The sequence below is a fragment of the Haemaphysalis longicornis genome, unplaced genomic scaffold (assembly GCF_048455015.1).
Source record: "Haemaphysalis longicornis isolate Haplotype H1 unplaced genomic scaffold, Haemaphysalis longicornis Haplotype H1 scaffold_3, whole genome shotgun sequence".
Lineage (NCBI taxonomy): Eukaryota > Metazoa > Arthropoda > Arachnida > Ixodida > Ixodidae > Haemaphysalis > Haemaphysalis longicornis.
In genome coordinates, this window is record NW_027526335.1 from 233,060,329 (window position 1) to 233,084,548 (window position 24,220).

General features: G+C 51.8%; 1 protein-coding gene across 1 annotated transcript in view; it reads right to left on the reverse strand.

The window, feature by feature from the left end:
* The window catches only part of LOC144175765 (uncharacterized), a 419,826-nt gene that overhangs the window by 283,614 nt on the left and 111,992 nt on the right, over positions 1-24,220 (reverse strand). Inside the window, exons 3-4 of the mRNA XM_077704781.1 lie at positions 21,419-21,547; positions 16,479-16,593 (exon numbers count right to left, since the gene is read on the reverse strand). Coding sequence (XP_077560907.1) covers positions 16,479-16,593; positions 21,419-21,547 — 244 coding nt within the window. The remainder of the gene's footprint in view (positions 1-16,478; positions 16,594-21,418; positions 21,548-24,220) is intronic.

A 24,220-nucleotide genomic window follows, 5' to 3' on the forward strand; every position in this document is an offset into this window, starting at 1 on the left:
TATTCGTTCCCAGAAGCAGTGCTCGCTCGACAAATGGGGTCACGTAAGACACCGTTGCTTGCGTCAATCGGCCAGTGTCGTCTGAGACAACCCCAAGCCCCATAGTGCTGTGCAGCTAAACCAAAGCATGCTGTGCGCAGTACGAACAGCAGAACGCATCAGTACTTCTATGTTTACATGTGCTTTCGTAACTTCCACTGTTTGTCCCATCATTCCTATTGCTTTGTAAAGAATGTACCCTAAATTTAAGCGCAAATCGCTCGTTCGTCTAGTTTGTAAGCTCTACCTAATTTGCGTCTGCTTCTGCCAGCCTCCGCCAATCGCAGAGCTTAGCCCATGTGACATCACAGGTTCTGTTGCGGGAAATGAGCTGGTGGGTCGCATGACCATTCCCGTTTTTCCTAATTATGTAGCTTATTTGAGCGAAGTTTACGTTAAAAGTGGTGTCAGTATGATTCTAACGAGACAATCTTTTGAATGAACCAAACTTGTGTTTTCTCTTCATGGCTCCTTTAAAGTGCGTTCCTTATAAAGCATCAATCGTGTTTGCCGCTCAGCTTCTCCCGAGGATGCCGCTGGAACAGCTGGGAATTGTCCGTGTCAGAAAAAAGTGCTCCAGTCAGCTGAGGATGCACACATGTCGGAGCTAATGGGGAAGGTGTTTATGAGATGAAATTCTTTTTCTGGTTAATGGGAAGTATCACTGTGTGGCAAAGGACCGTTAAGCACTTGCTCACTGCATCATTTTGGCAGCAAAACATGCAAAAATGGCATCGGCCGTGACCGCAACAAAAGTCAGGTTTTTATGTTTAATTAATGCCTGAAAAGAGCAGTTTGCCCAGTACAAGTGCTGTTCCAGAGGGGCTCTTATAGAGGGGCAGTGAAGCAACCTACCATCAGGAAACTGCTTGCATCTGGAGATTATGCTAGTTTCTCGGACATCGTGTACACTATTTGTTTTACGACCTTTTAAAATAGCCCACAATCTAATGCGCACAAATCTACGAGGAACTGGGAAATTGCAGCTCTTGTAAGGTTTTAACACAGGAATGAATAATATTCGAACGTATCACACTCAGAACCTCTGGGGAACAACTTTTTCTGCTTTGAGAGTGCGCAAGTATGATCATGGAAGTGGGTTCACAAAATTCGTCTCAAAGAGAAGAGAAAAGAAGCCGGGGTTAAAATAGAGCTTGCCAAAACTGTTTCTGCGCTGTCGCGTTGTTTTGGCCGGAGTGCGTGGTGTAGCCGTGGGAAAACATTGGTAGCCTGGCGACTCAAATGGCATCCCGGGGGCATGGCGGCAGCTGGCTCGGGGCCCACCGCGGTTTCTATTAGCAGGTTGTAAAACCATTTGGTCCGTCGAGCGGCTGGAGACGGGGAGCGTGGAGCTGTCAACTGTGGTTAGACAGTGGCCGATTTATGGCGATAGCTTTTCTTTTGTTGGACCGTGCGCGCGCGGAGCGGAGGCATGCGAGGGTGCGCGCGTTGCGGCCCGGGATGGGCGCGGCAGAGGCGATGCCTGTGCCGGCCGCCGTGTCCTTTTGTCCCTACGCGCTGTTTCTGGCCCACGGTCCAATTAACGGGGCATCGCCTGTCAACGGCGGAGAATCTTGGAGACGCGCTGGGTCGTTAAGACGGATGTTTATGGGTTTCAGCTGGCTTGAGTGGCTGTCCGGTCTCGGACGAGAAGCGTGGGAACGGACGGCGCAGGCCGCGTTCGCATAAGCTTCTTCCTGGCCGCTTGCACGTGTCCCCACGGGTTTTTGAGTGTTTGTTGTGTTTGTTTGGTTTGCTTTTGATGTTTTCCTTCTTTCTGTTGTGAGAGAGGGTGACCGATGTCTCAGGGTTACGGGGGGCGTTGCCCACCACGGTTCAAACCCGGATGTGGTAACCCGCCCAATCAGATCGCCAGGGGATGCTGATTGGCCTGTGTATCGGGGGGTGGAGACTAGGTGATCCATTAAAACCACGAGACACGAGTTCTCGAGAAGAGAATTTATTATGAAACCACATATCAGCACGCAGCGACTAGTGGTAACAGCGCTGCCCGAAAAACACACACAAAAAACAATCAGTTTCCAAGTACTCCGGGCAGCCTACACTTTGCAGAACAATTCTCTGTGGTGATGAAACAATTAAGCTACTCTGAAATCAATGCACACAAAGTTCACATGTGTTCAAAGAAACAGTTCAGAAACTCGTTGAAAGTCAGTACGGCACAATAGTGATGCTCAGAATGTTATTCCTGACCGCTATAAAACGCGTGGACCAGCGTAACAGGAAGGCTTCTACGCCTAAAACTGCCAACTCATTGTCTAAGTGATTCATAAGCATTGACCGCACACGCCACAGCAATGGAAACATCGCCCGTTGCGGTCGGGCGCGAAGACACGCGGCACCACGATTTCGCCATAATACAAATGCACCAGCACACATAAGGAAGTTCACCAACGTGTCATTTGAACGTGTGCTCATTCTAAGTGTAACACCAAACAACCTGCTTAGCACAGTCCAAAACGTTGCCGCTACACGACACTGAAACAAGGCATGTTCCAATGTTTCCGTGTGCCCGCAGTGCGGGCACCGTGAGGAACGCACGATGCCGAATCTCGCGAGACGGTCACACGTCGGAAGAACTTGCCAGCCACGCAACCATCCGAAATCCCTAACATCAGAAGGAAGCTCCGTCGAAGTCAGCTGATGCCAACGGACACCGCGTGATCTTGTTGTCTGCTGATTATCTAATTGGTTTATTGCCAATTTTTCGCACAATTCGCTTGCTGTACTTTCTCTGAAATTTAGGCTTGGCAAGGTAGACTGGACGTTCCTCAGTGTTTTGACTACATAGGCATAAAATGGCGGTGACTGCTCAGCAGAGGGACCGGCAATGCGTTCGTCATAAAACATTGATCGGTAAGTTCCCAGAAAGTACTGCAGCAGCGCCCTCCCTGGGTACTCAGTTGAGTCCACAAGGTCGAACACTGCGCGTACGGCCAGCACGCTACACATGGTTTGCAAGCAAGGCAGACTGAAACCACCCATTGACTTGGGCAGTCTCAACAGCGCACGCGACACTGTTTCTGTCTTGCCCGCCCAAAAGAACGACCCGAACTTCGTGGCGAGCTGACGGGTGAAATGGCGCGGCGGTTTCGCTACGTGTGCTACATAAAAAAGCGCCGCCGAGACGGACGACTTAATTATGTAGCTGCGCTCTGCGAGGGAAAGTCTGAACTTTGACGCAACCTCAAGACGCTGCTCCGCTGTGTCGAGGAGTCGCTTCCACGTACTACGCGCCACTTCACCCGAGGAATGAAAAACCACACCAAGTACTCGAACACCCGTAACCCATTCTACATCGCCCGCTAGTCTAGATGCAAATGTGCCGAAGCGCACCGCCATACTTTTGCCCCTGTTCAGTCGAGCTCCAGACAGCTCACCGTACTCATAAAATAGCCGCATAAACGCTTGGTAGCTGTCCTCGTCCCGAATGAACAGGGACACATCGTCCGCATACGCAGACACTTTGACTTGGCCTATGCCAGGCAACGGGAAGCCGCGGATGGCAGTGTTTGCATCGATACGGCGGAGCAGCGGGTCTAGACACATGACAAAGAGCAGAGGCGACAAGGGGCATCCCTGCCTTATCCCACGGGTGACGGAGAACGGACTACTTAATAGTCCGTTGACAAGGAGTCTAACCCTCACGTTCGAGTACAGCAGCTCAAGCAACGTTACAAAGTCGGCGGGAAAGCCGTATTGACGCAAAACGCCTGACAGGTATCGATGTTCCACTCTGTCGAAGGCTTTCGCTTGATCTAGGGAGATGAAGCAGCCAGAGGTGCTAATCTTCGTCGCATAGCTGAATAAATCACGCGTCAATGCCAGGGACGAGAAAATCGTGCGACCTGGCACGCTGCACGTTTGCGCTTGGCTGATAATGTCGGGTAAAACGGCACTGGTGCGTCTAGCCAAAATGGATGCTACAATCTTGTAGTCCGTGTTGAGGAGTGTGATCGGTCGATACGCCTGGGGCTGCGTGGGATCCCCGCCTGGCTTCGCGATCAAGATAACGCGACCCTCACGGAACGATTCTGGCCTTACTCCATGGAGAAAAAAGCCGTTCACCATGTCGAGGAGCGCACCCTGAATGGCCGGGAAAAACCTCTTGTAAAATCCAGCAGGAATCCCGTCAGGCCCAGGCGCCGACGCACCATTCAATTTTTTAACACACTCGCCGAGCTCGTCAGCATCCACGGGAGCACACAGCGAATTAACAAGGTGGTCTGGCACACACGGCAGCACCCCACAAAACGCACTAAGCTTGTCCTCAAAATCCTCTGCATCCCACGACGCGTTCTCGGTCGAGAAAAGGGTGGCAAAATGTCTTACGAAGACCTCGGCTATATCTTCAGCCCTCGTGCTAACCGACCCGTCAGCGAGTGTAACCTCTGGAACTGTAGCTAGCCCACCCTCGTCAAGAGAGCCCGCTCTAATATGCCGGAGTACAGAGGGGTCCGAGACGGGCCTGCCCAAGGTCTGCGCCCGGCTCGCCGCTTGCGATGATTGCCGTAAGAGGGACTCGTAGCGTACCTTGAGCAGGTTAACGTAGTCCCGCATCGCGAAGGTTAAGGTGCCCCCTCTCTGTACGATGCGCAGCCTCCACAACGTGTCGTTAAGCGCGGCTGTGATGCGCGTCTTGCGCGCACGACCCTCCTTTACTAAAAGCACGCGCCAGTGGTCCTTCAACTCATCCCAAGGCAGAGAACCGAACTCGCACAGAGCGGTCAGCGAAGCATTAAGTGCTGCTGAACTGTCCCTGTCGGTCAGCAGACGCTCGTCCATTCGCCACATCTGGTGGCGTGGCGCACAGTTGCCAAGGTTAAGCGTCGCTAACACGGGCCGGTGATCGGACACTCGACGAGCCCCAGTTGGGAAGGAGAGGACGGCACAGCATTCCAAGTAGCAGCTCAACTCGGGTGGGAAATAGAACTTATCCAGCCGACTGCCAGATTGTCCCCTTTCCCAAGTAGCTACAAACCTGTCGCCGTGGAGCTGCACCCACGCATCAGACAGATGGAATTGACCGATCAGGTCCTTTAACTCCCGGGCACCGCTATAGGGTCGACCTTGCCCACGTCCCCGTACATCACGCTGAGGGTCGGTTACACAATTAAAATCACCCACCAAAAATGTTGGGTAAGGTTCGAGCAGGAATGCGTCGAGGGATGCGAAAAAAGAGGAAGAGTCAGAGTGCTGCGCGGGTGCGTACACTAAAACAGCTCGGACGCGACGAGCAAGCAAGAAAAAATCAACTGCAAGCACGCGCCCTCCGATCCCATAGGTACAATGAGCCTTGCGGCGCAAGCTCTCGCGGAGAAATACAACGCCTACGCCCGAAGCCATCCTGTCCGACAAGGTGAAAAAAGCTTGCACACAAAAGCGCTCGCGAAAAGAAAGAACGTCGCGTGGAGTACGAAAATTGCACTCCTGCAAAAAGAGAAGGTCAACGTGTTGCGCCCGAGCATAGTGCATCACCTCCCTCTGCTTATCCAAGTCCCGAAAGCCCTGGACATTCAAAGTAAGAAAACGCACCAGCATAAGGTGATAAGTGCACAAACCACGTTAACCCTCCCATCCTCAAAACTCACTATCGTCAGACGGCACGTCGACTTCGACGCACAGTTTCTTGTTGTCGTCGGCATCATCGGTGTCTGCTGCCGACGACGGCAACGCCCGCTTGGACGCATCTAGGCGATCCGGTGGAGAGGGTCGGGGAGGAAGCAAGTCGAGGTCGAATCCTCAAGGTGTAATGTGCTATGCACGGCCGGCGTATTGCCGGGCTAGCCAGGTCAGGCTAGGGAGGATCTCACCACTTGGGTAGTTTTAGGTCAGGGTCCGTCGCTGACGGGGGTGCCGCGGGCACAAAGTCTTAGCTGACCTATAACCCCAGTTTATTTCTTACTCTGTCTACTTCAGTCTGTAAATATCCTGTATATATATCTCGCTTAAATATACAGTTTTTTTAAAAACCCTCCATCAACCATCGTCGTCGTGTCATCAGTGCCACAACCATCAGGCACCAACGCAGATCACCATCATCATCAACAACAACGAAAGAACGAACCCATCATTTACTCCCATGATGACACTACTGACGTCAAACCAGTGGGGAACGTTAACTTGTCCACAGTGAAGATTAGAAAAGAGCGATTAGACCATTGGTAAAAAAAACAGGGACGGGGCCAATTGAGAGCCGTCACAACCATGGTTATCTTCAGTAGATAACATAAATGGGAATATGGGGTGTAGTTGAAAACAGATAAGCAGCAGTAGCGGGCAGTGTGGCATTTGCCACCACCCCATTTCAGTCGCAGTTTCATAACCAACTAGGGGTGTGCCCGGCGGTTCCTGGGTGGGCAAATATACCGATAGGCGTAACACATACTGAGTTATTCATTACCTGTCAATGCATGGGCTCCTAGCGGAGGTTACGAAAGATGGCAGGAACTCGTAATTTATTCAAACTATCCCGCAACTAATCCATTCGGAACGTTGGTGCGCTGAATGGACCCATGGGAGGTTTTATCTGGAAAGGTGTCATGGATAACAATCACTCACAGTTTTATAATATATCACATGGGCTTTAGCGGGAGGTTTCAGAAAGCGTCGCGCGCTTTCCCAGCAGATTGGTGCATGAGCTATGACAGCGCGTAAAATGGAATTGAATTGAACGAGCTCCTCCTGTATTCACTGCGCGAATTGTGACAGGGGAGGGAAGTGTGTGAGTGGTGCGAAGGGGGGAAAAGAGAGGTAGTTAATAAAAAAAAACGCTGAAGCGAATGCTGTGTTTCAGCATTCAAAAGCGACAAAACGTGTGCTTCAGCATTCACAAGAATGCTGAAGCACATGTTTACGCTGCGTCCTGGTCAACCGTGTTTTGTGTCGTGCATTCTTGGCTCTACTGTCGAATCATGTTCACACCGCGACTTGGCGGCAATTTTTAAAGACTATATAGTTCGTGGGACTACCTAAACGTGAAAGAGTACCAGATTTTTTTACTAATACATGTTCAGGTTCAATTGGCTTCTACGGCGAACGAAAATAAAATTGCTTCACTGCAAATGTCGTCGATAGACGATGGTCGTCTTCCGCATTCGCCAAGTAACCCGTCCTCCGCTCTCCGCTACCACGACTCACTCCCTTCCATTGCCTTTCTCGCTCTCGTGATGAAGTAAACGGAGGTTTGTTCAGTGCAATTCAATTTTTCCGCCTTCGCTCTGTTCTTCTACCTCTTCTGTGGGACCAGGAGCATTGACCATCTGCTCCGGGGGGAGTAGTGTCGGAGTTGGCGTACCCTCCCCCCTGCCCGCACCCGCCTCCATGTGGTGTCCCACGGGCAACGTCGCCACTCACGAGTCCGACGGCTAAAGGGGTGCGTGGCAACCGGCCTAAGCGGCCGTGTGGTGGAAACAAGGGTTCCGATGTGTCAGGAGCGCCGGGCCAACTCATCCCGGCGTACAACCACCACACACCCGGAGTGCGGGTAATCCCGGACTTGACACCCACTTCGGCCTAGCCGGGGTGGCCGTGGTAGCGCGCATTTTTATTTATCTTTTGTTTCTTGTTTTTCTGCATACACTAGAACGAACGGGAGCTCTGGTCTTTTCATGCTCGTTTTTGCCTCCCACGACCCAGAACCTTTCCGCGCCATGTTTACCTTTTAAACGTGTTGTTTTTTCACTTGAAATCGTAAAAACAAAACCTACCTATATTCATAGCTAAAACAATGCGGAGACTACCTGTTGAGTGCTAACATTTCGCCTCAAATGTACTCGAGGTGTCCATTGCGCTAATAGGGACATGTATGGCTTGCGTCAGCAATTTTCATAGTTTCGTAGATCAGAGGCCACTTGCCTAGCACAAAAGGAGCGTCTGGGAAAAACAAGATGGGGATTGGTTATGCTAAAATATGTGGTTGTTCCCTCTTCCATAGGAACCGGTAAAACACGCAAGTGAAATGTGCCTTCACAGGAGCATTTGAGTGTTTATTGTGCTGTAAAGAAGATAGTCACCGAGTTAATGCAACGGACAATCTCCTGTTTGGGGGTATGCGCCAGTGCGAAGAAAGTGCAACGGACAATCTTCCGTCTATGGGCATGCAACAGGGTCAGGACACTATCATGGTCCAGTTTTGGTCACGCCCTATCGCACCCGCTTGTCTCGTGCTCGCGCTGTTCCGGCCGGCTGAAACGACCGCTTGGTTTGGCCCAGCTCATCGTCGTACCTATCTACCCCATCTATCCTCCCAATAAATACCATTTCATTTGGTGGAGTGTGCGGGTTCACCCCATCCTGACCCCAGCTTGGCACCTTCGCGGTAAACGCCATTCAATCCGCCAGCCTGGAACTGCGCAACCGGACACTACCAGCTCTCTCTGCTCCCGCCATGCCTGATGACAGCAGAACCGCACCACCGCCTTCGCCACCGGCGATCGTCTGTTCCGGGGCGATTCGACAGCGTGATCCTGCAATCTTCAAAGGCACCGTTGACCAGGATGCCGAAGACTGGCTTACCTCTTACGAAAGGGTAAGCGCGTATAATCGGTGGGATGACGCGATGAAGAGATATAACGTCGGTTTCTGCTTTTGTGAAGTCGCCGAACGGTGGTTTAATAACAACGAAGCCAAGATGACCACGTGGGACTCATTCAATACCGATTTTATGTAAGTCTTTGGCCGGCCAGCCCTGCGCAAACTTCTCGCACGGCAGCGTTTAGGTGAACGGGCACAACAAGCTGACGAAACCTTCACCAGCTACATCGAGGATATTGTCGATTTGTGCAGGCACGTCAATGCCGCAATGCCCGAAAGTGAAAAGATCAGACACATTATGAAGGGCATCGAAGAAGACGCTTTCCAGATGTTGCTGAGCAAAAACCCACAAAACATAGGTGAAGTCGTCAGCTTATGTCAAGCTACGACGAGCTGCGTAAGCAGCGCGTCTACGCTCGCCACCGACTAGCTGCAACCGACGCACCTCTTGCAGCGCTGTCCTTTGACGACCCTTCAGTACAAGAGAGGATTAAGGACCTCGTGCGCGAAGAGGTAGCCCCGCAACTTTCTCTTCTCTCGTGTACACTACAGACTTTGTGTGCTCCAGTGCCTGGCGTGGCTTCACCGCTTCATCAGATTATTCGGGAACAAGTTGCTGAGGCTCTTCCTTCGACCTGTCAGCAGACAACTGTGACGGCGCCCCTTTCTTATGCCGACATTGCAAGTGCACCACACCACCCAGGTTCCGCTGTGGACGCCCCTTTGTCCACGCCTATTGCTTATGATGGAGTCATAGCCAGACCTCGTTACACCGGCCCCCCTTTGGTGCGCTCAAACCCGACCCCAGCGCGTACCCCCCTTCGAGTCACAACGTCCGGTAACCCTAACTCCTGGCGCACGGCGGATAATCGCCCAATATGTTTTGCTTGCCGCATCCCTGGTCACGTTGCTCGTTTTTGCCGTCGTCGTGTCCAGCCACCCGATTACGCCTACCGTGGTCCCGCCTATGACAGCAACCCCTATGTGACGCGCCAACCCTACGAACCAACGTCTCCCGGCCAGCCGCGTAGTTCGTTTGCTTCTGACGAACACAGCCGCCACCGGTCGCCTTCGCCCCGTCGCCGATGCACCGTCGTCCCAGCGCACCGCCCGAGGAAAACTGATGAGCGCAGTTCCGGACGCAAGAACTGCGGCATCGTCGAACTACCGAAGTCCTCCTGTTTCTCCTACGAATGCGATCGAAGTCAATGTTGAAGGAGTCGTCACGTATGCCCTTGTCGATACAGGAGCTGCCATGTCCGTCATGCATGCGAAGCTCTGCCGCAAAATTCGAAAAGTAACAACTCCGCTACCTGGCCTTCGTCTGCGCACTGCCAGCGCTCAACACGTGGCTCTTTTGGCTGCGTGCACGGCCAGAGGGGTAATTCAAGACGTTCTTTATTTTGTAGAATTTTTGGTGTTGCCGTCATGTTCACATGATATCATATTAGGCTGGGACTTCTTGTCGCGTCACGAAGCCGTCATCGATTGTGCCCCCGCGGAAGTTGAACTGTTTCCCCTGTGTACAGCGCCATTGGCCGATATGCCACCTGTTCTTCCTTCTAAGCTTGTCGCCGCTACATATACAGATATTCTTCCTTTGTCTGCCGTTCTGGTTCCCGTGTCGTGTGCATCTGTCCCCGACTCAACGATCCTCTTCACGCCTTCCGAACTTTTCTCACGACGCAAGAACCTTACACTTCCTACTGCTATTCTTTGCCTTAAGAATGGTTTTTCCACCTTTCTCGTCTGCAATACTTCGGTATCACCACTGACGTTGACTGCCGGAGAGTGCCTTGATTGCGTCGAAGTAATTGACCCCACTTTCATCGCGGACGTGTCTGATGATACCCCTCCGCCTACTGTCAGCGCTCTCACTCCAACTTGTGCATCGACATCAAGTGTTTTTCTACCTTCTATCGACCCTGGTCTCTCCTCCTCGCAGCGCGATTGCCTCATCACGCTTTTGAACCCGTTCCTTGGATCATTCGACCATGAGCAAACTTCTTTGGGCCGTTCTTCGAATGTTCGTCACCACATTGACACCGGAACCCATGCTCCTTTACGTCAGCGACCATACCACGTCTCAGCTACTGAGCGCAATGTCATTGAAGCGCAAGTGACCGATATGCTGCAACGAAATGTGATTCAACCATCCAGCAGCCCCCGGGCATCCCCGGTTGTCCTGGTCAAAAAGAAAGACGGCTCCATTCGATTCTGCGTCGATTACAGACGCCTCAACAAAATTACCCGCAAAGACGTATATCCCTTACCGCGTATAGACGACGCTCTCGATTGCTTGCAAGGCGCCGAGTTTTTCACATCCTTAGACCTGCGATCTGGCTACTGGCAGGTTCTTATGGCGGACGCCGATCGCCCCAAAACGGGTTTTATTACACCTGACGATTTATATGAGTTTAACGTCATGCCGTTCGGCCTCTGCAACGCTCCAGCTACATTTGAGCGCATATGATGGACAGCATTTTGCGTGGGTTGAAGTGGAAAATATGTTTATGTTACTTAGACGATGTTGTCGTGTTCTCTCCCGACTTCGACACGCACCTCCAACATCTGGAACAAGTTTTGAAATGCCTCACTTCAGCTGGGCTTCAACTTAATCTAAAGAAATGCCACTTTGCTGCCCGCAAGCTTACCATCCTTGGCCATGTGGTTTCCAGAGAAGGCATTCTACCGGATTCTGCTAAACTTCGAGCCGTCGCACAGTTTCCCAAGCCGAGAACTATGAAGGAGCTGCGCAGTTTTATTGGGCTCTGTTCATATTTCCGCCGTTTCGTTCGTGACTTTGCCTCTATTATTTCCCCCTTGACGCGCCTTCTCGGGAATTGCACTGACATCTCTGCTTGGTGGCCAGCCTGCGACAATGCATTTGCCCGGCTGCGCGAACTGCTTACAACGCCACCTATACTTCGACCCCTCAGCACCTACCGAACTCCACACGCACGCCAGCGGTATCGGCCTGGGTGCTGTTCTCGCGCAGCGTAAACCGGGAATCGATGAATACGTTGTCGCATATGCCAGCCGCACTCTTACGAAAGCAGAATCTAATTATTCGGTAACCGAAAAAGAGTGATTGGCCATCATATGGACCATCAACAAATTCCACCCGTACCTTTACGGCCGCCGTTTCGATGTGGTTACGGACCATCATGCCCTTTGTTGGTTGGCGTCGTTGAAAGACCCTCCTGGCCGGCTCGGCCGCTGGGCTCTTCGCCTCCAAGAATTTGACATTAACATCGTCTGCCGCTCCGGCCGCAAGCATCACGACGCCGACGCCCTATCGCGTTCTCCTCTATCCGTTGATACTGCTTCGCTCGATGAGTCGGATGGCAACCTCAACGCCCCCTCGTTCGAGGACATGGTCAACGAGCAGCGCAAGGACCCCTGGATAGCTTCCATCCTGGCATACCTTTCCAACCAAGCTACTGCTCCTGTGTCCAGGGCACTTCGCCGACAGGCCTCTCACTTTTCCATCCGGGAAGGCCTGCTTTACCGCCGCAGTTACGTCCCCAGAGGCCGCAAGTGGCTACTAGTCATACCTCGCCACTTGCGTTCCACTTTTTGCGCCTTCTTCCATAACGACGCCCAATGCGCTCATGCCGGCGTGCTGAAAACGTACCAGCGCCTCCATCTACTGTACTACTGGCGCGGGATGTACAGCTTCGTCTGCAAGTTCGTCCGCTCATGCTCTGCCTGTCAGCGCCGCAAGTTGCCGCCTCATCATCAGGCCGGCCCATTACAGCCCTTGCCTTGCCCAGAGCGCCCCTTCGATCGTGTGGGCATTGACTTGTACGGCCCACTGCCTTGTACCGCTGCTGGTAACCGTTGGGTCATTGTCGCCATTGACCATCTCACACGCTACGCCGAGACAGCCGCATTACCGGCTGCCACAGCACGGGACGTGGCTTCTTTTATTTTACATCGCTTCATCCTTCGCCATGGTGCCCCTAGGGAATTACTCAGCGATAGAGGCCGCGTTTTCCTGTCCGAAGTTGTTGAAGCTCTCCTTACTGAATGCCGCATTGTTCATCGGACCTGCACGGCATATCACCCGCAGACCAACGGTCTCACTGAGAGATTCAATCGCACTCTTGGTGATATGCTCGCCATGTACGTTTCTTCAGACCATACTAACTGGGACTCAGTCCTCCCATTTGTCACGTACGCATACAATACCGCGACGCAGTCTACTGCCGGTTTCTAGCCGTTTTTTCTTCTGTACGGCCGTGAACCGACCCGCCCCCTTGGCACCATTCTCCCGTACAGAGCTGACGCCGCTGAGTATTCCACTGTGTCTCAAGTATCCGCGTATGCCGAAAAATGCCGTCAACTTTACTGCTCATTCACATCCGACGATCAAGTCACGCAAAATAATCGCCATGACAAGGACCTCCCAGACGTGTCTTTCTCCCCAAGATCACTGGTGTGGCTGTGGGTACCAGCCACACCTTCTGGACAATGCAGTAAGTTTTTGACTATCACGGCCCATACCGGGTCCTGAAGCGTACCTCGCCCGTTAATTACCTTGTCGAGCCAGTACAGCCTTCACCCGACCAACGCCGACGTGGAAAAGAGACAGTTCATGTGCAACGCCTGAAGCCTTACTACGACCCCCTCGTTTTATCGTGCCCCTAGGCAGCCAGGGTGGCTGCTCTTCAGCGGGGGAGTGATTGTAAAGAAGATAGTCGCCGAGTTAATGCAACGGACAATCTCCTGTTTGGGGGTATGCGCCAGTGCGAAGACAGTGAGACGGACAATCTTCCGTCTGTGGGCATGCAACAGGGTCAGGACACTATCATGGTCCAGTTTTGGTCACGCCCTGTCGCACCCGCTTGTCTCGTGCTCGCGCTGTTCCGACCGACTGAAACGACCGCTTGGTTTGGCCCAGCTCATCGTCGTACCCCTATCTATCCTCCCAATAAATACCATTTCAGTGCATCGATATGAACTTGCACGTCGCTATTTATATTTCGTTGGTATGGCACCGTTAGACGCATCAACATTAGACACTGGATTGCACGCGTAGGAGCATTGCGTGAATCCGACTGAAACCACAGGCGCTCGAAAACCGTCCATGCGAACGAAACCAAACGGGTTGTCAGTGAATCGTTTGGTGGACACACGGTCCGCTGCAGCGAAAGGAGCAGCGGACCGTGTCATGAGCGCGATATCCGCAGGTCGGCTTCTCCGCAGCTTACGCTGCATGTCCCCCGTACACGTAGGCTCCCTATAGGCGCCAACTGTGGGCGCTCATTAGCGTCATGATGCACCACTTGCTTCGCCTCTCCTAGATGGCAGCACCATCTGAAAGGAAGGCTATAAGGCGCGTTTATTCACGCGTCTGTTCATGGCGCAGTCGGGAACGCGTTTCGTATAGCTCCCGTTGCGGCGTAAGAGTTCGTGGCTCGAATCCCGGCGCTGGCGCATCAATCGAAGTTTTTCTGGCGATGTCATTTCCGTGACGGATATGACGTCAGTTGGTGGACCCCGGCATAAAGCACTGTAGTGGTAAAAATATGGGTAAACCTTCAGAAAATAAAAGGCTGGACGGCACGATGGATATGTCACCGATCCAGCGACTTTCCATAAAATCCTCCCCCTACTGAAAACTTATATCCAAGTCTACGCGAAGACAAGCGACAAGTCAGGATCAAATTCATTTGGGGAAAGTTGGAAAACCACCAAACAAGAAGCATTCACTTACGCCAGGACGTTCGAAAGTAGGGAGGCAACAATTGTAATGGAGTAGCCTGGCATTGCTGTAATTGCATTACCTTCCTGCACTCGGGAAACGGATTCTCTTTGCGATTCCCCTAGCTGAACTAGCGAACTACACACGCTTAATAGGCCATCAGCCTCTTGGCTGCAGGTAGACTGCCCAAACGCATGAGAAAGATTCTCCAATGCGCAATGATAAAAGTTCCCTTTCCATTAACAGACGGACAAAGGTGTCTGAAAGGGAGCGGCGCACCCGACAGATCCACTCGAACTCACACACCATGCTCCGTGTTGACCACGACTATCACACGCCCATCTCCGGGAAATATGGACAAGGTCCCCTAATCCTACGCCTAGGAACACCATCCTTCCTCGCGCCATGCGGGATCTCATCGCCTATGAATAGTAAACTCTGCTCGCGATACAAACCAACACATATATCGGTGAAGATGTTTGGTAGAAGATGTCCGACAATAACTTAAACTGTGGTAAGTACGGGCTCTCTCCTGTGAAACCTAATCATGTCCAAAAATATGTTCAGGGGTTAACAACTCAAGCCTTACATATCCAACTTATATCGAGACATCGCAGGCTGCGCTGACCAACTGCGCCGCGAAACATGAGTGCGGCATTGAACTTGCTGTTCCTCCTTTATGCCCTAACTCTGTTATCAACCTGGCAGTTGTTCGTTCTTGAAGCTTCATGTGTGTCAAGTAAAAGGCTTTACGAGTCTTCTCTATGTGGTGGGAGGGGGCGCGAAGGAGCGTGCTCGAGTGGAATGCTGTGTTGTCTCTCCTTTCTTCCGTTGATGCCAACGTTTATATTTCGGGGGCATTCTACGAATGAACCAGTTGTGAGTTAGCGCTCGTCTTGTCTACTTCCGTTGTCTCCGTCTTTTTCATGCTGTTGTTAAGAAAAAAAGAAAAGTTTGTCAAAGGTTTGCTTCTTTGCCACCCGCGTCGGCCATGGTCATGTTCGTACCGCCCTCGTCCCAAGATTTCCTACGCCTCTTAGGGGTAGCGGTCCCGTCGTCAAGACAAGTTGCCGTTCTCTATTTCGAATTTCACTTCTCTGCCGTCGACTTCACGGGGACGGCGCGTGTAGTCCGGAATCCAGCTTCGCTGGTCATCCACGTTCAGAGTTGAATGTATTATGAGCTTTTCTATAGATTTCACGCACCCCCTAGTCCTCTTGTCGTACACTTTCGTCATACTTTCACCCAGTGCAGTTTCAGATGAAGCAGCCCTACTAGCTCCATTTGTCGTTGTTCCAAGGTTTGAAAAATCGAAGAGACAGAGAAGAGAAAACATGACAATAAAAACAAGAGAAGCAGCAGGTCGAAATTTCCACCCTCTGTGATGCACTGACGGCGTGAAAGAGGGCCGATAATTGAGGGTTGCCGTCAGTTGGAGGAAGCTAAAATAGGGAGTGCATGATTAGGAAGGCTCAGCTCGGGCTGTTGCATGCATCAGTGGCAAACAACTGAAACTTCGGAAGGATGTTATAAGGGGATGGGGGAGGATTGCAGAAAGGGGGGGGGGGTGAATGGGACAAGCAATATTTAACTGATGTTTATTTCGCGACGAATGAAAATAAATATGCCCCAAAGTTTAGAGAAGTGTATACTACCATATGCTTCATTTTCGAACCGCTTATCTAGAAATAAACAGCAAAGTTGCTTACCTTTAGTCCCTGTGTGCATCTCCCGTATGCGTTCTCAGGGTTTGGTGAGGGGATTTACCCGAGACGGGAAATGTTCGCTAGTACAATGCGATTATGTGCAGAAAACCCGATACAAAAGAAGAAGGCTGTATTCCGAGAAGTAAAGAATTAAAAGTACGAAAAGTTCAGTGTCTCCTTCGTGGCCATTGCCAGATAGAGATACGCGCGTTGCAGACAACAGTGCGAACAAAAGAAACGACTGTCAGGCGAGGCTCTGAACTGCCAAACAGAGAATGCTTCGTTGTCGTAGCGGTGGCGCTGTAACCACACAGGAACTAACAGGTATGAGGGGGAACGGCCGTAAAGAGTACCGGTGTACATCCGGTACGGCAGCACTGAACTGCCGGTCGTTCTAAACAGGCCTTAAGTACAAGCGACCACTACGAAGACGGGCCTTCGCTGTAATTGGATGCACGGTGACTCACCCGGAACCCGGCGTTCACCGCAGAGTCGCAAGACGTAGCTGACGGTCTCGTCGGGAACATTGCCATCGAGGACGACTATGGGGGCCCGTGAGACGTGCTCTTCGCTCCTTTGAACCTGTAAAAGCGGAATGGGTGCAAAGAGGAGGCGCGAGCTGGTGTGGGCATGCCAAATTTTTGAAACAGGCATGGACAACCTTTGGACTAGCTCAATGGCGCCGAGTTTTTTCCTGCGACAGGATTGTTTGTTCAGATTACTTCCTTGAATATTGACAGTGTGGCCTTATTAACGCCCCCGAGAACTTCTATGGCAGCATTTAGAAATTTTATGCCTCATGCTTTATGTAACGAACACGCCGGGGCAGTGGCTGGGCCAAGATAAAGCGTTTATTGCGATAGCGCGGGTTAATGTAGCGTTGTGCGAGAGGGGTAAAGAGGGAGAGAAGGAGAAGAAGCAGTGGTGATAACGGCGGCTTCGGCTGGCGTGACGTCACAGATACATCATTTCGCTCCCCCTACGGTGAGTAACGGTTTGGCGGTTTGCGTTGCCGGCCCGACCGATGCAACACGGGAGTTGAGGTGCTCCCGACGATCTCGCTCCTTGTTGGCACTCGGAGTCACTGGCTTCTCCCTGGTCGTGCTCCAACTCCCGTGGCTTCACCTGGTCGCTGTTGCGGCGAACGGTTTCCCCCTCCGGACCGTCGTCGGCATTCACCAGGCGGGCTCCGTCTGTCGATGTAATGCTGGCTGGAGTCCACGGCTCGTCTCGCCCGAAGTTCCTCACCCAGTCTGGCTCACCGGGCTGCCACACATCGAGGGAGGGACGGTCAATTGGCGAGGCCGGAACGGACACTGCGTTGTTCAGCCTGGAGCGAAGATTGTAGCCCATTCGGAGCTACGCTGGTGTCCGGCCCCCGGCCTGCAGCGTCCTGCGGTACCTGCGCAGGATCCTTGCCAGGCGGGTTTTCAGTGACCCTTGCACATTCTTCTTCAAAGAATACTTGACAGTACGAACAGCCCGCTCCGCGAGCTTATTGGACTGGGGGTGATACGGTGCTGTTCGGAAGTGCACTATGTTATTCAGCTTCATAAAATTGTTAAATTCCCAACACGTAAACTGTGGGCCATTATCGGATACCAGCGTCCGGGGCAACCCGAGCGTTCTGAACAAGGTGCGCAGAGCCTCTATGGTGGCGTGGGTAGTGGAACTCTTCATGGGTATCGCTTCTATCCACTTGCTGTGTGAATCCACCACAATCAGTACCATGTGACCATCGATTGGCCCCGCAAAATCGATATTCCGCCTCGACAAATGCTCACCCGTTCCCGGCCATGCAACAGGGGGTTTCTTGGGGGGCATAGGAACAGCTTGGATGCAAGTGGGGCAGGACTTAACCATGTGCTCAATGTCATTATCGATCCTGGGTCATTATCCCTGGTCATTATCGACCACATCAAGGAGCGCCCTAGCCGCTTCATGGAGCAAATTTCTTGATGAGTATCATGCAGCAGACGTAACATTACTGCTCGGGCACTCATAGGGACGATTACTCGATGGCCCCAGTAGAGAATCCCGTAACTCCTCGTTATCTCAGTCTTCCGGTTGAAGAATGGCATCATGTGCTAGTCCTCAGGCCCCAAATTTCTTGGCCACCGCTCCTGCACCCATTTTCGCACCTTTGCTAAATCGTCATAGAGCTCCGTTATAGTGCCCAGTTGCTTCGCGGACATGACACTATCATTGAGGGTTTTCGTGAGCAGGACATACTCACCGTCCCCAGTTTCTTCCTGAGTCTCTGGCTGGGAAGTTGCTGACATGGGGAGCTGGCTGAGGGCATCTGCTGGAACTTTGTCTTTCCCGGGCTGGTGTTTGATGACGTAATCGTATGCGCTCAGCAGCAGGGCCCATCGTTGGATTCGCGCAGCGGCCGCCACGGGTACTGGCCTGTCCGGATGATTAAAAGTCCCACAAGCGGCTTATGGTCCGTCATCAATGTGAAACTATTACCGAGTAAGCATTGTCGGAATTTCGTTGCACCAAACACAAGGCTTCACGCTCCAGCTGCGAGTAATTTTTCTCAGCTTCCGTCAATAACCGAGAACGGAACCCTATGGGCCGATGTGCCCCTCCCCGCCTCTCCCCCATCGTGTGAAAGCACTGCGCCGATTCCGTCCGGGGAGGCATCGCATTCCAGGACTAGCGGCCTGTGTGGGTCAAAATGCGCCAGAAAAATCTGGGGATCTGAGAAGGTCTTTCACATTGCTGAATGACTGTTGTTGAGTGGTACCCCACTCCCACTTAGCTTCCTTCCGGAGTAGTTGATATAGGGGCGCCATGGCGGTCGATGCGTTGGAGAGAAACTTGTGGTAGTTCGTGACCCTGCCAAGGTAGGACCTTAATTCTGCGGGTTTCCGCGTGGCCTGAACCTCGAGGATGGCGTATATGTTTTCCATCTTTGGTTGAAGACCTCGAGCGCTAATTCTATGTCCCAAAAAATCGACCTCTGGTTGGCGGAACTTGCACTTGTCGGCGTTCAAACGCACGCTATATTCCTGTAACGCCTCAGTACTGCGCGCAGTGTGGTGCAGTCATTGCGTTTCTCTGCCACGACGACGTCGTCTAGGTATAGACCTGAACACCCGGAAGCCCCTGCAAAATGGTCTCCATACGACGTTGAAACACGGCCGGCGCGGACGCCACTCCAAAAGGCCGGCGAGTGAAACTGAACAGTCCCTTATGCGTGTTTATGATCGTGAGTAGCATGGCTTCCTCATCCAACGCAAAGCTGGTTGTACGCCTCCCGCAAGTCTATCGTGGTAAAAACTTCACCGCCGTTTAATGTCGCCAGGATATCCTCCACCCGTGCCAACGAATATTGCTCAGTGTGACAGGCTTTGTTTACCGTTAGTTTAAAATCACCGCAAAGGCGGATGCAGCCATTCCGTTTCACTACCGGTACCACCGGCGCGGCGCACTTCGAATGAGGCACCGGGACAGCAATACCCGCGCCCGAAAGGTGGTCCAGTTCCGCGTCGACCTTTGGACGAAAAGCATAAGAAACTTCACGTGCTTTCCAAAATTTCGGCACCACGTTTTCTCGCGTCTCGAAGTGTACTGAAAGCCCTTTTATGAGACCTAAACCTGGCGCAAACACATCAGCGCATTCTGCTAGCAAGCGGTCCACGTTAATGCTGTCAGCACCGACTAACGGCAGTTGCTCACCTGACGTGTTCACGTTCATGACCGGTTCCTCGAGCATGTGGAACGCTTGAATCAGGTCGCGTCCGCAGAGGTTGGGGTCGGAGAAACCAAGGACTTGCAAAGATCCACCCGTCGACCTGTTTCCGCACGGAACCTTGAGCTTAAGTTGTACCCGCACTGGAAGCCGTCCCAGGAAGCAGGTCAGTTTCAATGGCGAACCACGCAGCTTGGGCCACACTGCTTTGTTCCGCTCATACGTGGGCCACGTGATGACCGAAACCGGTGAGCCTGTGTCGACCTGTATGTCCAGTGGGACCCCAGCACAATCCAAGGTGCGCACGATGGGTTGCGCGATGCCGACGTGGCCGATATGACTGTCCGCTGCCTCCAGCGCGAACATACCGTCCGTGCCGGTGTCTTTCTCCCGCGACGACAAGGCGTGTACTTAGCGCACTGGTGGCACCACCCCGAAGCCACTCTAACGGCGGCAACAGGCTCGGGCGATGTGACCTCGTTGTTTGCACTTGAAGCATGACGCCGAAAGGAACCGGCAATCCTCGGGTCCGTGCTCTTTTGCTCCGCAGCGGTAGCACGCAACCCTCTGTGGCCGGCTTCTTGGGCGATAGGACTGGCCTCCCAGCGCATGCACACTTCCTGAAGCGGCGGGGCTTACTATCTCTTGCACGTTGGCTTCGGCCATTTCGGCGGATATCGCAATTTCTTCCGCCTCGGTCCTCGTCAGCTGTGGTTTCGCGAGTAGCTTCCGATGCGCTCCTGCGCTTTGCAGTCCACACACGATGCGATCTCGTAGAATTCTACCCAACGATGTGCCAAAATTGCAGGTGTCCGCTATCTGTCGAAATGTCACGATAAAATCCTTGACCGCTTCGCCGGGCAGCTGGTTGCGGGTGAAGAACTTATAAGACTGTGCCACCTCGTTCAGTTGCGACGAAAAGTGCTGCTTAAGTATACCACTTGTGGGTGCGAAGGTTCATTAACCTTGTCCGAAGCACAACGTCCGCTCAGTACGTCAACGGTGTGGGTCACCAGCGGGGCCCGCTTCTTTGTGTCTTCCGTGATGCCATTTTCCTCAAAGAAGGCTTTCAGCCCAACCTGGTAAGCGGGCCGCGCTCGTCTCGTCGAAATGCGGCGGGCTGGCGTATCCTCCCGTGGGTGCGGCGGTCATGACGGACAGAGTTGACGCCCCGTTCTCATCCCATCTTCGTCGCCACTGCAACGAACACGCCGGGGCAGTGGCTGGGCCAAGACAAAGCGTTTATTGCGATAGCGCGGGTTAATGTAGCGTTGTGCGAGAGGGGTAAAGAGGGAGAGAAGGAGAAGGAGCAGTGGTGATAACGGCGGCTTCGGCTGGCGTGACGTCACAGATTGTCACAGATTAGCTGCTATGCCACCCGCAACCGGCCTTTGATGCCAGGTTAAAATTTGTCGCACTGTTAATTTTCTCCCATAGCTCCACTTGCTCTTTTGAATGGTAGACAAACGTGCTTCGGCTGCTGCAAATAACATAACCTTTATTTATTATCATGGACAGTTTATATCTGATCGATGCTCCGACTTTGGGTATGTAGTAGCAAATCGAATGGCGCACACAGTGTGCCCTTCAATTCGTAAACAATGCTTGCCAATGTTTTGTGCCTTCAGGTCATTCGCAACTTGCCAGCTGAGCAACTTTGTAAAGCCGAGTACTAGCCCCCCTTACCGGTCCCGTCCGTGCACGTACCAGTTGCGGCGATATGTTCCCGTGGACGTCCATGTCTCCGACGCCGAAGAGGCAGTCGCCGCGCCTGTCCAGCAACGTGCAGTAGGAGGCGGTGCGCGCGCCCTCGACGCGCCGCACGCCGCCCGTGTCCTGCGTGACGCGGCACAGTGGTTTTAAAGCGTGCAATATTCTTTGCCGAGTACCAGCCGGAACCTTGCATTTCAACAAAAATGCATAATTGGGGAAAGTAACACATTTACAAAGAGGGGCCCGGCCCAAGCAACCACGGACGTCCGTGGGACGTCCGAAATACAGCCGAACATCCAATGTACAGTTTGGAAGGCTGCTGTACGTCCACTGTACGTCCATGTATGGATGTACATTTTCGGACGTACAGTGGACATCCAGAAATGGATGTACAAGTTCGAATGACATCCGCCAGTGGACGTACAAAGTTACTGCTGAGCATAAAATAATGGCTTAATTGAATGTAAAATCAAAGAACGAAAAAGCTGCTTTTCTTTTCAATTCAAACAACTTTGTAAATCAACGCCATAACGTGTATATTGCAAGTTTCATTTGCGTATTTCTAAAATTAGGCCTAATTATTTTACTTTATTGAAGCACCTCATCGACTCCAACGATGATCTCTTTGGGGAAGGATATACAAGAATTGAGAACCGCTAAAAACAAATTTGAAGCAAGTTCCCTGTGCTCATGTATGCCTGTCTGCCCGGTAGTGCGTTGGTCTTGAGATGTGTAGTATTCGTCGTAGCAACATAATCTTCTCGTTATGTGATTCTGGAAATTTTTACTGAACATCCAATTTCGGACGTCTGACTGGACGTACGGAAGTGTTAAATCCAGACGTCCATCGGCCCTGAAACAGACATCGTACGGACGTCCGTTAGAGCCAGAGTAAACGTACGTTGCACGGCCGACGGACGTCCGGTGGTTGCTTGGGGGAGGAGCGCAACACAGACGAAACACATGAAGAAAGTGACAACGAGCGCTGACTTACAACTGAAATTTATTTTTCAGCATGCCACATATAAACGCTGACAGTCACGTGTTTCGTCTGTGTTGCGCTGTTCCCCTCTTTTTAGTTGTGAACCAACTCGCCCAAGCCTTCGCCATTGGTAACACATTTAGTTGTTATAAAAACGTAAATCGGGATAATTGGCCGAACGTAATTTTGATGAAACAAAAAAATACAAAAATTCACAGAAAGGAACCGACGAAATAAAAAAAATGCATATTATACATCTTCTCGGAAATACCGAGACAAAACTACAGAAATCAACCACCCCTCTGTCGAAATGACAACGATGGAGGAACGCGAAGCTTTCCAAAATCAAGTCCAACACCAAGCGAACAAACCCAGAAGCGAGCGGACCCAGATAACACCACCTTACCACAAAAATGAGGTATCTCTTATCGGGACGGTTTACTGTGCTGCGATTGTGCTCTGTAGTGCTTTACTGATACGGGCATTCTATGGCTTTCCATGGCGGTCAACCATCGCAGTCGTTAGACGGAGGGGTGCATTTTCTGTATAATATTGCATGTCCATGCACCCATCTCCAAATGCAAACTGCTTCGACCGTACCGGAATGGCGCAGTAGGATAGAGGGACCCAGGTGTTTCGTCCGCACTTATCAGGAAGACTCGGAGGCAAGCCGGCTCTCAGCGAAGAACAGTCGTCGGCTTATTGCACGACCGGCTTTTAGGATGGACTCAGAATACGGCCCAAAGAGTTGTCATAAAACTTTCCCGCACTCCCCGGTTACTGAGTGGCTCATGCCGTTAACGCGTAAGCCAGCAGCAATCGTGCGCTCTCAACTCGGAAAAAATTCCCTTGAAATTCTGAATAGTTCATTCTCATAAACGCATACAGTGCACAAGTTTTCTGAAGGAAACCACCAGAAGCCAAACCACGTGTGTTGCGTAATGCAATCAAAATAAACGCACGCACACACACACACACACACACGCACGCACACGCACGCACACGCACACGCACACGCACACGCACGCACACACACACACACACACACACACACACACACACACACACACACACACACACACACACACACACACACACACACACACACACACACACACAAACAAACTCGGCTCACCAGTTTCTCCAAATGAACATTGAGAGTTCAGTCAGGCTAAAGTAGTCTTACCTAGCATGCAACTGTATACATTACTTTCAGCTTTACCGATCGTAGTAAGCACAGCACCCAATGCCATGCTGCAGAAAAAGCCATCTACTCTCTTATACTGACTAAACGGCAGAACCGACGGTAAAAATGGGACGACAAAAACATGCCTGCGTTGGCAAAGATATGCTTCCTCTATAAAAGAATCAGTGCTGCTACCAAACTTTTATTTTCAGTGTTTCGTTGCTTCTATAGGGAAGGTGTGTTCCAAGACCAAATGATAAGGGTTGTGTGGGGTTTCCTAGAGACAGAGGGCCGCAGATCATTATCTGGGGCAAGACTTCCAAGCGCCAAAGTATTTAGACGAATGACGTAAATGGCAGAAACATGCGCTACGTCCAACTGAAATTTTATTTTCAAAACGACACAAATATAGGCAACAGCAGCAACTTGTTTCGGGACCCTGGTCAGTGCACGCAGGAGATTGTGGAAGCAGCTTAAATGGTTCGCAAGGGCGAAGGATGCGTCGACATGAGGTCCTTATCTTCGACAGCAAAGAGCTGGCCTTCCTAGGTGCGCGCAAGACCCAAGTAATGAAGACCGATTGCTCGCCTGTACACTGCGGAGCTACGTTGTTTAGCATTTTGTGAGG